General features: G+C 39.5%; 1 protein-coding gene across 1 annotated transcript in view; it reads left to right on the top strand.

The window, feature by feature from the left end:
• LOC124140324 overlaps window positions 1-15,416 on the top strand; it is a 237,584-nt gene that overhangs the window by 1,013 nt on the left and 221,155 nt on the right. Inside the window, exons 2-5 of the mRNA XM_048382708.1 lie at window positions 5,148-5,175; window positions 5,413-5,494; window positions 6,500-6,594; window positions 10,429-10,653. Coding sequence (XP_048238665.1) covers window positions 5,148-5,175; window positions 5,413-5,494; window positions 6,500-6,594; window positions 10,429-10,653 — 430 coding nt within the window. The remainder of the gene's footprint in view (window positions 1-5,147; window positions 5,176-5,412; window positions 5,495-6,499; window positions 6,595-10,428; window positions 10,654-15,416) is intronic.

The following is a 15,416-nucleotide window of genomic DNA, read 5'->3' as shown; positions in this document are numbered from 1 at the left end:
CCAACTCGTCCCACAGATGCTCAATCGGGGACAAATCTGGTGACCGGGCTGGCCAAGGTAATGTCTGGATGTTGTTGTGCTGTAAGAAGTCCTGACAAACACGTGCAATATGCGGTCGAGCGTTGTCCTGCTTGAACTGTCCGCCATGAACGTTAACGTGAGGAAGAACGTAAGGCTGTAGGATCAAGTCTTTGTAACGCACACCTGTCAATGCACCTGCCACATGCACGAGAAGCGTCCTACCACCGTGATGAATTCCGGCCCATACCTTGTCACTCCCGCCGCCAAATGGGACAACCTGCTGCACACAGGTGGGGGCGTAACGTTCACCCCGACGTCTGTAGACACGTGCGCGCCCATCCACGTGTGAGTAGGAAACGGCGCGGGACTCGTCAGTAAACAGTACATTTTTCCACCTTGCACGTGCCCATCTAACCCTCTGTTGGCACCAAAGCAGACGGTCCGCCAGATGTCGTGGGGTCAATACATGACGTTGGGTCAATACATGACGTTGAACAGGTCTTCGTGCAAAAACTCCAGCCTCCCTCAGTCTTTTGCGTACCGTTTGATCTGATATTCTGCGTACCCCAGGGATCTGTGTGGTTGTAGACGTGGCTGTGGTAGTGCGGTCTCGGAGGTGTCGCAGCCGGATGTATCGATCTTGTGCTTGGGTTGTCACCCTTGGTCTTCCTGACCTTTGTCTGTCGTCAACTCTGTTGGTGTTGTTGTATCGGGTCCACAGTGCTGAGATTGTCTGTCTGGATACGCCAAAGTGCCTGGCCACTTCTTGCTGAGTTGCTCCAGCTTGTAATCTCCCAATGGCGTTGTTCCGTTGAGCTGCATTCAGTCTTGGCATTCTGTCACCGCCTCTACTGCCGTTATAAGGACTGTATGAACAGCCGTTGGTGTGGATTTTTATACCCATTCAGCAGGAGAACCTGCATGCCTAAATGCAGGATCCTGTGCTGCACGTTTTTTACAGGCGGTTGCGTTTGAATGAAGCTGTAAAATTGATCCCCAAACGCTACGTTTATGTGCTTTGCATGTGTTTTCGCGAATTATAGACACAGCATCTTTCTGTTTGACTTATTTGGTTCTCATTTAATGTAATTATTTTAGATATTTGGCAAAAAGTGGTTTTACATCTATGTTAAGTTTCTTTTTTTTAAGAGTATATATACTGTTCATGTGCTCAAGAATCTGAACACATATATTTCCCTATGACCACTAGACCACTACTGCTTGTACTAGTCCGGACTGATGCCGATTTATGGTGCTAGCCCACTGAGATGCCATACCCCACCAGTATGCCATGCCCGACCAGTCCTTGATTTAGCCCCTTAATGCCGTCAGGGTAAAAATAAGTACCATCTTTTAACGTCTTTTGGTATGACGCAGCCGGGGATCTAATGTAATTACTATTACTATTTATGGTATTAATTGAGCCATTCGAGATTCTAATATGTGTGCCTAAAATATTAAAAAGGATTCTCACTGTAAAACATCCCATACCCTTAATCAACAAAATCGTTATTATACACTCTTCAAAAAAATAAACGCATAGGTGTTTTGAGAATTCCAATTAGATTTTTTTCCAAGCAATCGTCATAAAGACAATTCTTATGTTTGATTCCCATTAATCATGTCATGTTTGTTGTGCATTGCGCGCAAGCACATCTCAAAATGATTTTTGTAAACGTGCAAAAATGCAAAGGATGCACGGAAAATGCTTTCAGAAAAAGTTTTCAGCATAATGCACGTGCAAAATGTTGGAAACAAGAGTAGAGACACTGACTATAAAAGACCGTACACAATTCATCAGTTCATTACGAATTTTATGACGTGAACGGAGATCGAACAAATGGGGTCGGGGGTGTGTGTGTGGGTGTGGGGGTGTGGTTTGTTCTTCATCGCTCTTTGCGACTTATAGCGTAGCTATGTTATATTTTACGATCAAACATCGTTCTATGATGACGTAATGTCTAGAGATTCGAACATGCACTCGCAACTTGATGAGTGTCCAGTGTCCAGTGACCGTAGCCCCGCCCTATTCATCGCTGTCCGGCGTTCGGCGCAGTTCGCTGTCTTTATATTCGTCAGCGTGTTGCTCGAGACATTTGTTGCCCTTAAATTTATGTCTCTAGCAGTTTAATCTCATACGAATTGCTTGTTTGTTTGTTGTTTAACGCCACACTCAGCAATATTCCAGCTATATGACGGCAGTCTGTAAATAATCGAGTCTGAACCAGACAATCCAGTGATTGATATCGTGAGCATCGGTCCACGCAATTGGGATCGATGACATGTATCAACCACGTCAGCGAGCCTTACCACCCGATCCAACTAGTCGAATCTTACCCTCTTCCGCACTCGCACCTATCCTGGAGATTTCGCAGGTGGGTTGCTACTCTCCTCTTCCGCACTCGCACCTATCCTGGAGATTTCGCAGGTGGGTTGCTACTCTAATGACCAAGTATAAGCACATGCCGTCTTTGTTTTCGATTTTCCAAATAGCATTTTTGGAAAGAATATCTCTTGGAATCTGCAAAAAGTCCTCGGTTGGTTTCTTGTATATAGCGCACGTCTCGGGTATGACTGCGGCAGAGGCACATGCCGACCAAGGATACATTTTTCGCTAAATGTGCTACGGTCTTTGGACCCTCAGCAGCATGTGACATCTGGTCTTCTGAGATGTTGTTGTTGATTCTCCGGAAGTAAAAGCCTGTCGTATACTATGTAGCCTTTCTTCTCGGAAGTGTGGATTTGCATCTCTACAGTGTCCTCTATATAACCCGTGGAGAGGAAGTAGTGATATTGTAGCCTATATAGTTCACGAAGTTGCCTTGGCAAGTCTCGTAGATGGACGAATCTGTAGAAAAGGTTTCCTTCTCTCGCCTCTGCTTAGAATTTGTATTCTTCTTTGGTAAGAAACATGTTTGGGGCACCCAGCATTACTTCTCAGAAGATTTCGAGGATCTCGCCGTTAGAATCCTGCATGCGTTTCCAGAATAGAATGGGTTGGGGGATACCTCGTGCAGATTAATGTACCTCTTGTCCTTGCTGGATCCTCTTGTAACGTGCATGCCCAATCCTATGGATCTTTTCGGCCTCCCGGAACCCTATCTCTCCGGATCGTATCTTTTCGTATACTGATTCTGGATTGTCTTTTCTTGCAGGCATTTTACCTATGTGTATACACCTGTGTTCTCATTTGTTTAATTGGTTGTTCTTACCCTTGAAAACACTTGTTCCTATTTGTCAGAACAGCCATGGATCGTCATCGTATAATTAACATAAAAAGACCTCTGTAGAAGTATTGATAGGCCTGGTCCAAGGTCGTGGTGAGCCAGAACCCCTTTTCATGACAATTTAGCTTAGTCGCATGACGATCGTTGGATAGTCATCACGTAATTCACATAAACTTAACACCCGAATGAACCCGATAGAAGCTTAGATTTGGGCACAAGCATGCTCCAGACGTGGTTTTTCTCGTCTTAGCGGTAGAACCCCCACTACCTATACTACTTGTAGTAATCTCTATATAACAGTTGCAGGATATTGTTTGATAGCGGTTAGTTTTTTATATACATGTACATCTGTTTGAATGTTATTGTTTGATATTGTAACCATTACATCTAGGAATGAAGGAGTTGGTAATAGTGTACACGGTGGTTCAGGGATAATGAGCTTTTTCAAATATCTACAGTACATTGAAAGATATTCACAGTGGCCCATGTCCCAAACAATAACACATCGCGTTTGCCTCGACCCAGACAAGCATCCAGGAAGTTGTATCATTGAAGTCGGCATGTTGACGGGGAATTAGCTCTTGGGGGAATAAAGGACAAAATCGACATCACTGTCCCGGAACGCTTTATGCACAACATGTAAACAATAAACAACAATTGCACAATGAGCGGAATATCTGCTCTGACAACACAAACACAGCGATGAGCGGACCTTCCAGCTCAGGCGTACAGGGCGTTTTCTACGAGCGGCACATCCTGCTCGAGGTCGTCCCTATGCCAGCACTCGGAATACCAAGCCTGACTAACACCGTAGTAACTGTGTAATGGTAGCACATATATAGTACTGAACAATGGAAATACAATGACGTTGCTCTGGACATGGGACTTCTGGGGGTGACGTACCGACACAACTCAGGGGATGAACAATTAAGGCAATAAATGTCATACTATAAATAACAGTAATTAACGGGAAGTGATAAAGTAGCCCTTTATCTCAGTGAACCAGGGGTCAGAAGACAAAAAAACTTATATATTTTGCGAACGCATTTTTAATCATGTACACATTGTTTCGAAATTTCCCTAATCTTACGTTGTTGTACAATGGAACACTTGACTGGTGTGTACATACATGTAACATAAGAGATAAGTTAAATTGCTTTGACGGTAATGTAATTTCACAATATACAGAACTAAACTAGTTGAACGGTTATTCGTATCAAATATATATTTATGCAAAGAGTGCACTTACGTCACTTTGACACTAACATCAGTGAGTCTACATTAGGCTGATACACATGTTTGTTTGTTCGATCCACGCAATTGGGATACGATGACATGCATCAACCAAGTCGGCGAGCCTGACCACCCGATCCCGTTAGTCGTCTCTTACGACAAGCATAGTCGCTTTTTACGCCAAGCATGGGTTGCTGGAGACCTATTCTACCCCGGATATTCACGGCTCTGATACACATGTAGAACCCTGCTAATGTACACTGTGTGTAATGTTCGTGGTTATGAGTGCATGACGTTTAATGCTATACACTCAGCGATACTCTAGCAATATTACGACTACCAGTAAATAATAGAATCTGGACCAGGCCAACCATGACGATGACATGCATTTAGAAAACTGGCAAACATTTATGCTGAAACTAGTTCTTAGTTGTGTTAGAGATATTTACACTGAAACAAACTGACTTAACGGTAGTGTTTATCAATAAATATCAGTAATTATAATAAAATATAGTATGTGTTAAATAACGAATACATATTGTCTGTATACGCAAGTATGTAAATGCGTATTTTATGGATGTACAATGTTACATGCATTTCGAAAACCATAGGGTACAGTATCTCAAAAGGTATTTCCTCTGAAATAGAATTTGTTTTATTTTTCAGGTTGATGTACCATTGGATTGCCAATCAGGTAAATTGAAATGCTTCAACGTTTACAATGTAAATGCAATAATTAAGACTGTTGGTTTTTTTTCTATTTTATGGTATTTGTATGTTCTCGGCTATTTAAGAATGGGTAAATAGTCACCTCATATCAACTACAAATAATGCGTTATATGTTTTAAAAAATGCAATGCACCTCTTACATCTTACATCAATACATCAATAGTAGGTATGCTTTGTCTGAACTGTTGGGTTTTTTTTCCAGGTTGGACACGCATTGGTGTTCAATGTTACATGTTATATAAATGGATCGTACCATGGGAAAGTGCTGTCAAAATCTGTAAAACGTGAGTGTCTTAAAAAAATCTCATTTCTCATTTCAGATTTAGATTTAGATTGGGTAGAAATCAAGGTAGCCCAGTTATTTAAGCAAATAGAGGGAATTTCACTATTTGTCAAAGTAGTAATTTTGCGATTTTCTGAAGATAAATGAGAAGTCTCCTCATATTTCTTCCATTTCGGATTCAAATCATCTGCAACAGGTCCTGTAAGACAGGTGTCATGCTAGAAGTTAACACAAGGACAAAATTGGACAAATCATGAGAATGTACATGACTTCATGATTCTGTCTACATTCTAATGAAGGGTCTGGTAAGATATTGCTACTTAATAAGTTTTAATAGATGTCACTAAAGATATGCATAATGCTAATACTCATCTGCTAAATGAGCATAAACATATCATTACAAAGTCCAACAATTGTATTTACAGGAATAAGTTCTGAGATGCATACAAATACCAAATGGGGGAACGGTTGGCCCAGTCGTCCAAGGCGATGCAATTCGCAGTGCAGAGTTGCGTCCCTTGGGCACGCCAGAAATGTATGGTTGTGGGTTCGAATCCCGTTCGCCCCGATTATTCTTCTAGGCTTGTCAGCACCATGCCCGTGCTTGTGGGTTTCACAGTGGGTTAAACCAAACTCACTCGCCCACAAATATCAAATAGAGAATGCTGCCTTTCTCACTGTGGAATCAGATAAACACAAACCTGGTGTACCATTTTCTGTATATATCTGATATGTTCAAGTACTTATCTCAGCCAAGTATAATCTTGAACTCTTAAACCAAGTTTGACTACATTTCCTACATACAAAAATGATTTCTATATTATCTATAAGAAAAGGTTTGGATCTTACATAATATGTCCAAGGGGACAGGTAATCAGTAATTGTTAATGCTTGGTGGTGATTCAAATATAAACATTTGAAAATCTGCATTGTGAGGGGTTTTAGAGTCAGAGAAGCTATATATGTTGAATATATATTAGTATAGGTATTTTTATTTCCTGTATAGCTATGGGTCTGAAATGGCAAAAGTCACAGATTTTTATGAAAACCAGGATATTGGCAATTTCGCAAGCAGTCTCAGTACAGCCAAGTATTGGATTGGTAAGTTGGATAGTGTTTTTTAGTTAGTCCATAGCCAAACGATTTACCCAAATTATAATAATGTTAAGATGTAATATGTAATTATATATTTACTTTGAACACCATGCCCATATTTCTTCAACGTAGTTTATTTAAAACTTACTCTTAGCAATATCACTTTTATTTCGTCAATCTCGTCCAAAAAAACCTGATACTTGTTTAAAACATTAATGTCAATGGAGGAAACCATAAGATATGTTAAAATATGTTAAAACTTATGAAGAAATATGCCCAAACCACGCATAACTACTATCAACTTTTGACTTTTGACGATGAAACCTGAAGACATGACTTTGTTCATTTCTCTTTGGTCCTGGATTCCAAAGCCTTACAAAATCTGTACAAAGAGAGTTATCAGCCTAATGTACCACCAAATCCCTGTCACAAATATTAACACCAATCAGAGAAGGACTTTCTTTAAATTCGCAGAAAGTATTTGAGAGAAGTGGAATTAACACCAATTGGATTCTCAAACATAACTTGCAAATACGCAAGTTAGTCCTATTATTTCACTATCTGGCGATAAAAGCGTTCATTGTGTATCTCGACATGCGTTTGTAATCCATTATATTACTTTTCTCCAAGACTTCATTCAAGTGTTTTTGATCGGCAAGTCACCTTATCACATCAACTCACTGTGAACTCGCTTGAAACGAGCATTAGTCGTTAGAGATGCAAAATCTTCCTATCAATCCCTATGAAAATTATTTTCAGTTATGATAATGGCCATGACATTAAGTATTTTTAAACCTAAATCACCCATGGACCGGGGAGAAAATGATTGTGTCAACAGCTGATTGCTATTTCCGGCTTATTTTACGAGACAAATACGCATGTAATCTTAATCTCTGCGTATGAAACATTGTCCGGCATACAGTACACAAACACCTTTGAATTTGAAAATCATGATGTCTCGTGATGTTTTATCGTAAATTTCATGTTTTTATTGACCAAATTAACAAACGGCAAAACAAGCAAACAAACTCCTATTGCATTGCCGCCATGTATTTGCGACCATTCGGTAAAAAAATACCAAGTTGAAAAAAAGGATAAAAATACGCAATAAAGGTCAAATATTACGAATAAAGAACTAAATGTTACTAATAAAGGTCAAAATACAAAACAAACAGATGCCGGTTAAACAAATACAAAGTTGAAATAAAGGTCAAAATTACGCAATATCAATAGTCAAATGTTACGAAAAGACGCCATAAGAAAAGAAAGAACAATGTGTTCGAAAGAACGTCAGTGAGCACGAAAACAGGTTGACAATAAAGAACGTCAGTGAGCACGAAAGGAGGTTGACAATAAAGAACGTCAGTGAGCACGAAAAGAGGTTGACAATAAAGAACGTCAGTGAGCACGAAAAGAGGTTGACAATAAAGAACGTCAGTGAGCACGAAAGGAGGTTGACAATAAAGAACGTCAGTGAGCACGAAAAGAGGTTGACAATAAAGAACGTCAGTGAGCACGAAAGGAGGTTGACAATAAAGAACGTCAGTGAGCACGAAAAGAGGTTGACAATAAAGAACGTCAGTGAGCACGAAAGGAGGTTGACAATAAAGAACGTCAGTGAGCACGAAAGGAGGTTGACAATAAAGAACGTCAGTGAGCACGAAAGGAGGTTGACAATAAAGAACGTCAGTGAGCACGAAAAGAGGCTGACAATAAAGAACGTCAGTGAGCACGAAAGGAGGTTGACAATAAAGAACGTCAGTGAGCACGAAAAGAGGTTGACAATAAAGAACGTCAGTGAGCACGAAAGGAGGTTGACAATAAAGAACGTCAGTGAGCACGAAAGGAGGTTGACAATAAAGAACGTCAGTGAGCACGAAAAGAGGTTGACAATAAAGAACGTCAGTGAGCACGAAAAGAGGTTGACAATAAAGAACGTCAGATGGCGTTGCAATTTGTAAAACATTCCGAGTTTAAACTTGTATTTTGTTCTTAATACGCTTGCAATAAGGCAATTAGTTAACATATAGTATGGGTATATATTGATATCTTCATTAAGATTTAAGGTCATGTTTTTCTAACTAAAACAACAAAAAAGAAATACTTGTTTTAGTACAGCAGGTGCGTGGATAATGTGTGAATGAGTCAAAAATCAATCTTACTGTATCAATGTCAACGTGCATTACATGTGCTTAGAAAATGCATTCAAAAACGTTCCTTTTCATTATATCTCTTGGACCGGGCAAGGCCCTAGATGTCTGGTCTTATTGATCCCTAACAGTAACTTAGAAATATACCATTAAGTACCCAAAACTATTTAGAGACATTTTAATAGGAGGAATAATTGCTGTGATCTTGCTGGAATATTGCTAAAAGCAGCGTAAATCAATACTCACTTTCTAATAGAAGGAAAGATACATGAAATCCTTTTACGTTAAATATTTGACCTGCCTCAAATACTTGACCACTTGTATGTTGCCCTCTTCTTGATGCCAGATATATGCTAATTTAAATATTTCATTATGTAGCTAACTTTCCTTATAAAACATAAAAATATAAAAGATTGTTGAATATAGCTCGAGACACCCTCAGTTTCTTGTGACCACAACTGATTCACATCTTTTGAGGAATAATTCAAAATCAAAGAATAGTCATATGTCTGCAAAACCGTCTGATTTGCATTCTTAACATTGATGTTCTCCGGAAATAATATGACTGCAATGTTAAATATAGATCCAAGCAGCGATGTTGGGCTTCTTGCTTCACTGAACTACAGTTGCGGATTGTGGTTTAAATTCGTGGAAGTCCATGCACACTATCTCACTTGTGTTACACAGAGAACTGAAACAATGAAGCCGAGTTCTTAATGGCCGTAGGTTAGAAAGCATTTCCTGTTGTCTGATAAGTCATTTCCGGTATCAGGAAGGACATCTGCACTACTGTATCTGATTATTATATGGTCTTTATGAGCAATGTGATATTTAACTGGTCCGTTTTGAGTGAGAAAAAATTATCAGTTTTGGCGATGATCCAGTTTGGCATTTTTAATGTGGTAACTCTATTTGCTTGCCCTGCAATTTGAGACCGCATTGCCCGCCAATACGACCGCCGCCAGTATCAACAGCTGCAGCCGAGAACAGTGTCGGGGCGGTTATACACTACATGGGCAACAATGCAATGTACCAGGCGCAGCCCGTTTCTAGCCGAGAGCTGCGATGGGGTCCTACAGTCAAAACATAACCACAGCATGACCCTCAGTGTTTCGGGGGACATAAATCAAGTTTATGAGAGGGGCCAAAGAGTTCCCTCTTCAACACGCGGTCACTTCCTTGTCCTTGGTGCTAGAGTCAAACGGATTAGTGTTCTGAGTTTGTCAGAACCCCAAGGACCTGTCGCATTGCTTAGATGCTAAAATGCATGTCGAAAAGCTTCAATCCAATATGGCTGCAAAACGGTGCGTTGAAGCTACCATGGTCCTGCAGTACAAAATGATGGGCATCTGATTGCACTGCCGCATGCAAATCTGGAAGTCATTGGACAATTAGTTTCGAAGATTATTGCTGCTGAAGTTGAAACTTTGATGAGTTATCTGCCCTTAGCCATTCGGCCTATGGTCTTAGGGTTTTGCTGGTATCTGCTTCACACTGGTTTCCATGTTGCTGTTGATTTTGGAGCGAGTATAGCCACTGGTAGTTTTCTTTAGCTCTGGTTAAAAAAAACCTGCGGAATAATAAATAATAATAATCCTATCAATTACAATAGGTCTTCTGCCTTGCAGGCACGAAGCCCAAATAAAAACACTCATTCACTCAATCAGTGATTGTCTCCCCTTTCTGCCAGGTTTCACTCGAAGAGAGGCCTCCCCTGTCAATCAGCTGATAGGATATTGGAGCGACGGTCAAGAAACATCAATTGCAGCAGGTTTCTGGGATAATGATCAACCGGATTCTGACAAAATGGGAAAATGTGTCTACGTCATGAAGAAAATGGACAGATATTATTGGTCATTTGGTCCTTGTGAAATGAAGTTGTCGTACGTTTGTCAGAGACCAGCTTGTCCATCTGGTAAGGACATCTCTACACGAATGGAGGCTATAATTATCATATGATACATCATGACAGCCATCTTGTTACTTTGTTCAGAACATTTATTATATCAAGTACAGTATTCAAAATAGTGCATACTTCATTTAGTTCATTTTGGTGTTTAAGGGAGCTACCATTGTACTAATGGCCAATGTATATACCAGAACCTGGTCTGTCATGGAGACGATGACAATTTATCTATTTTGTGTTTTAGGGAGCTACCATTGTACTAATGGCCAATGTTTATACCAGAACCTGGTCTGTGATGGAGACGATGACAATTTATCTATTTTGTGTTTTAGGGAGCTACCATTGTACTTATGGCCAATGTCTATACCAGAACCTGGTCTGTGATGGAGACGATGACAATTTATCTATTTTGTGTTTTAGGGAGCTACCATTGTACTAATGGCCAGTGTATAAACCCAGAACCTGGTCTGTGATGTAGACGATGACAATTTATTTTGTGTTTTAGGGAGCTACCATTGTACTAATGGCCAATTTATAAACAAGAAACTGGTCTGTGATGGAGACAGACTATTAATTTATTTTGTGTTTTAGGGAGCTACCATTGTACTGATGGCCAATGTATAAACCAGAACCTGGTCTGTGATGGAGACGATGACTATTTATTTATTTTGTGTTTAAGGGAGCTACCATTGGACTAAAGGCCAATGTATAAACCAGAATCTGGTCTGTGATGGAGATGATGACTCTTTATATATTTTGTGTTTTAGGGAGCTATCATTGTATTAAAGGCCAATGTATATACCAGAACCTGGTCTGTGATGTTGACGATTACTATTTATTTATTTTGTGTTTAAGGGAGCTACCATTGTACTAATGGCCAATGTACAACCAGAACCTGGTCTGTGATGGAGACGATGACAATTTATCTATTTTGTGTTTTAGGGAGCTACCATTGTACTTATGGCCAATGTCTATACCAGAACCTGGTCTGTGATGGAGACGATGACTATATATTTTGTGTTTTAGGGAGCTACCATTGTACTAATGGCCAGTGTATAAACCCAGAACCTGGTCTGTGATGTAGACGATGACAATTTATTTTGTGTTTTAGGGAGCTACCATTGTACTAATGGCCAATTTATAAACAAGAAACTGGTCTGTGATGGAGACAGACTATTTATTTATTTTGTGTTTTAGGGAGCTACCATTGTACTGATGGCCAATGTATAAACCAGAACCTGGTCTGTGATGGAGACGATGACTATTTATTTATTTTGTGTTTTAGGGAGCTACCATTGGACTAAAGGCCAATGTATAAACCAGAATCTGGTCTGTGATGGAGATGATGACTCTTTATATATTTTGTGTTTTAGGGAGCTACCATTGTACTAATGGCCAATTTATAAACAAGAAACTGGTCTGTGATGGAGACAGACTATTTATTTATTTTGTGTTTTAGGGAGCTACCATTGTACTGATGGCCAATGTATAAACCAGAACCTGGTCTGTGATGGAGACGATGACTATTTATTTATTTTGTGTTTTAGGGAGCTACCATTGGACTAAAGGCCAATGTATAAACCAGAATCTGGTCTGTGATGGAGATGATGACAATTTATCTATTTTGTGTTTTACGGATCTACCATTGTACTAATGGCCAATGTTTATACCAGAACCTGGTCTGTGATGGAGACGATGACAATTTATCTATTTTGTGTTTTAGGGAGCTACCATTGTACTAATGGCCAATGTATATACCAGAACCTGGTCTGTGATGGAGACGATGACAATTTATCTATTTTGTGTTTTAGGGAGCTACCATTGTACTTATGGCCAATGTCTATACCAGAACCTGGTCTGTGATGGAGACGATGACTATATATTTTGTGTTTTAGGGAGCTACCATTGTACTGATGGCCAATGTATAAACCAGAATCTGGTCTGTGATGGAGATGATGACTCTTTATATATTTTGTGTTTTAGGGAGCTACCATTGTATTAATGGCCAATGTATATACCAGAACCTGGTCTGTGATGGAGACGATGACTATTTATTTATTTCGTGTTTAAGGGAGCTACCATTGTACTTATGGCCAATGTACAACCAGAACCTGGTCTGTGATGGAGACGATGACTATTTATTTTGTGTTTAAGGGAGCTACCATTGCACTAATATCCAATGTATATACCAGAACCTGGTCTGTGATGGAGACGATGACTATCTATTTATTTGTTGTTTTAGGGAGCTACCATTGTACTAATGGCCAATGTATATACCAGAACCTGGTCTGTGATGGAGACGATCACTGTTTATGTATTTTGTTTTTTAGGGAGCTACCATTGTACTAATGGCCAATGTATATACCAGAACCTGGTCTGTGATGGAGACGATGACTATTTATTTTGTGTTTTAGGGAGCTACCATTGTACTAATGGCCAATGTATAAACCAGAACCTGGTCTGTGATGGAGACGATGACTATTTATTTTGTGTTTTAGGGAGCTACCATTGTACTAATGGCCAATGTATATACCAGAACCTGGTCTGTGATGGAGACGATGACTATTAATTTATTTTGTTTTTGAGGGAGCTACCATTGTACTTATGACCAATGTATAAACCAGAACCTGGTCTGTGATGGAGACGATGACTATTTATTTTGTGTTTTAGGGAGCTACCATTGTACTAATGGCCTATGTATAAACCAGAACCTGGTCTGTGATGGAGACGATGACTATTTATTTATTTTGTTTTTAGGGAGCTACCATTGTACTAATGGTCAATGTATATACCAGAACCTGGTCTGTGATGGAGACGATGACTATTTATTTTGTGTTTTAGGGAGCTACCATTGTACTAATGGCCAATGTATAAACCAGAACCTGGTCTGTAATGGAGACGTTTATTTATTTTGTATTTTAGGGAGCTACCATTGTACTAATGGCCAATGTATAAACCTGAACCTGGTCTGTGATGGAGACGATGACTATTTATTTATTTTTTGTTTTAGGGAGCTACCATTATACTAATGGCCAATGTACAACCAGAACCTGGTCTGTGATGGAGATGATGACTATTTATTTGGTGTTTTAGGGAGCTACCATTGTACTAATGGCCAATGTATAAACCAGAACCTGGTCTGTGATGGAGACGATGACTATTTATTTATTTTGTTTTTAGGGAGCTACCATTGTACTAATGGTCAATGTATAAACAAGAACCTGGTCTGTGATGGAGACGATGATTATTTATTTTGTGTTTTAGGGAGCTACCATTGTACTAATGGCCAATGTATAAACCAGAACCTGGTCTGTGATGGAGACGATGACTATTTCATTTTGTGTTTTAGGGAGCTACCATTGTACTAATGGCCAATGTATATACCAGAACCTGGTCTGTGATGGAGACGATGACTATTTATTTATTTTTTGTTTTAGGGAGCTACCATTATACTAATGGCCAATGTACAACCAGAACCTGGTCTGTGATGGAGATGATGACTATTTATTTGGTGTTTTAGGGAGCTACCATTGTACTAATGGCCAATGTATAAACCAGAACCTGGTCTGTGATGGAGACGATCACTGTTTATGTATTTTGTTTTTTAGGGAGCTACCATTGTACTAATGGCCAATGTATATACCAGAACCTGGTCTGTGATGGAGACGATGACTATCTATTTATTTGTTGTTTTAGGGAGCTGCCATTGTACTAATGGCCAATGTATATACCAGAACCTGGTCTGTTATGGAGACGATCACTGTTTATGTATTTTGTTTTTTAGGGAGCTACCATTGTACTAATGGCCAATGTATATACCAGAACCTGGTCTGTGATGGAGACGATGACTATTTATTTGGTGTTTTAGGAAGCTACCATTGTACTAATGGCCAATGTATATACCTGAACTTGGTCTGTGATGGAGACGATAACTATTTATTTTGTGTTTTAGGGAGCTACCATTGTACTAATGGCCAATGTATATACCAGAACCTGGTCTGTGATGGAGACGATGACTATTTATTTGGTGTTTTAGGGAGCTACCATTGTACTAATGGCCAATGTATATACCTGAACCTGGTCTGTGATGGAGACGATGAATATTTATTTGGTGTTTTCGGGAGCTACCATTGTACTAATGGCCAATGTATAAACCAGAACCTGGTCTGTGATGGAGACGATGACTATTTATTTATTTGGTGTTTTAGGGAGCTACCATTGTACTAATGGCCAATGTACAACCAGAACCTGGTCTGTGATGGAGATGATGACAATTTATTTTGTGTTTTAGGGAGCTACCATTGTACTAATGGCCAATGTATAAACCAGAACCTGGTCTGTGATGGAGAAAATCACTGTTTATGTATTTTGTTTTTGAGGGAGCTACCATTGTACTAATGGCCAATGTATATAACAGAACCTGGTCTGTGAACGAGACGATGACTATTTATTTTGTGTTTTAGGGAGCTACCATTGTACTAATGGCCAATGTATATACCAGAACCTGGTCTGTGATGGAGACGATGACTATTTATTTATTTGGTGTTTTAGGGAGCTACCATTGTACTAATTGTCAATGTATATACCAGAACCTGGTCTGTGATGGAGACGATGACTATTTATTTTGTGTTTTAGGGAGCTACCATTGTACTAATGGTCAATGTATAAACCAGAACCTGGTCTGTGATGGAGACGATGACTATTTATTTGGTGTTTTAGGGAGCTACCATTGTACTAATGGCCAATGTATAAACCAGAACCTGGTCTGTGAT

This window comes from Haliotis rufescens, unplaced genomic scaffold (genome assembly GCF_023055435.1).
Source record: "Haliotis rufescens isolate VD_foot unplaced genomic scaffold, xgHalRufe1.0.p SCAF_40, whole genome shotgun sequence".
NCBI lineage: Eukaryota > Metazoa > Mollusca > Gastropoda > Lepetellida > Haliotidae > Haliotis > Haliotis rufescens.
The sequence above is the reverse complement of the archived record's forward strand: the minus strand, read 5'-3'. Positions and strand labels throughout refer to the sequence as shown.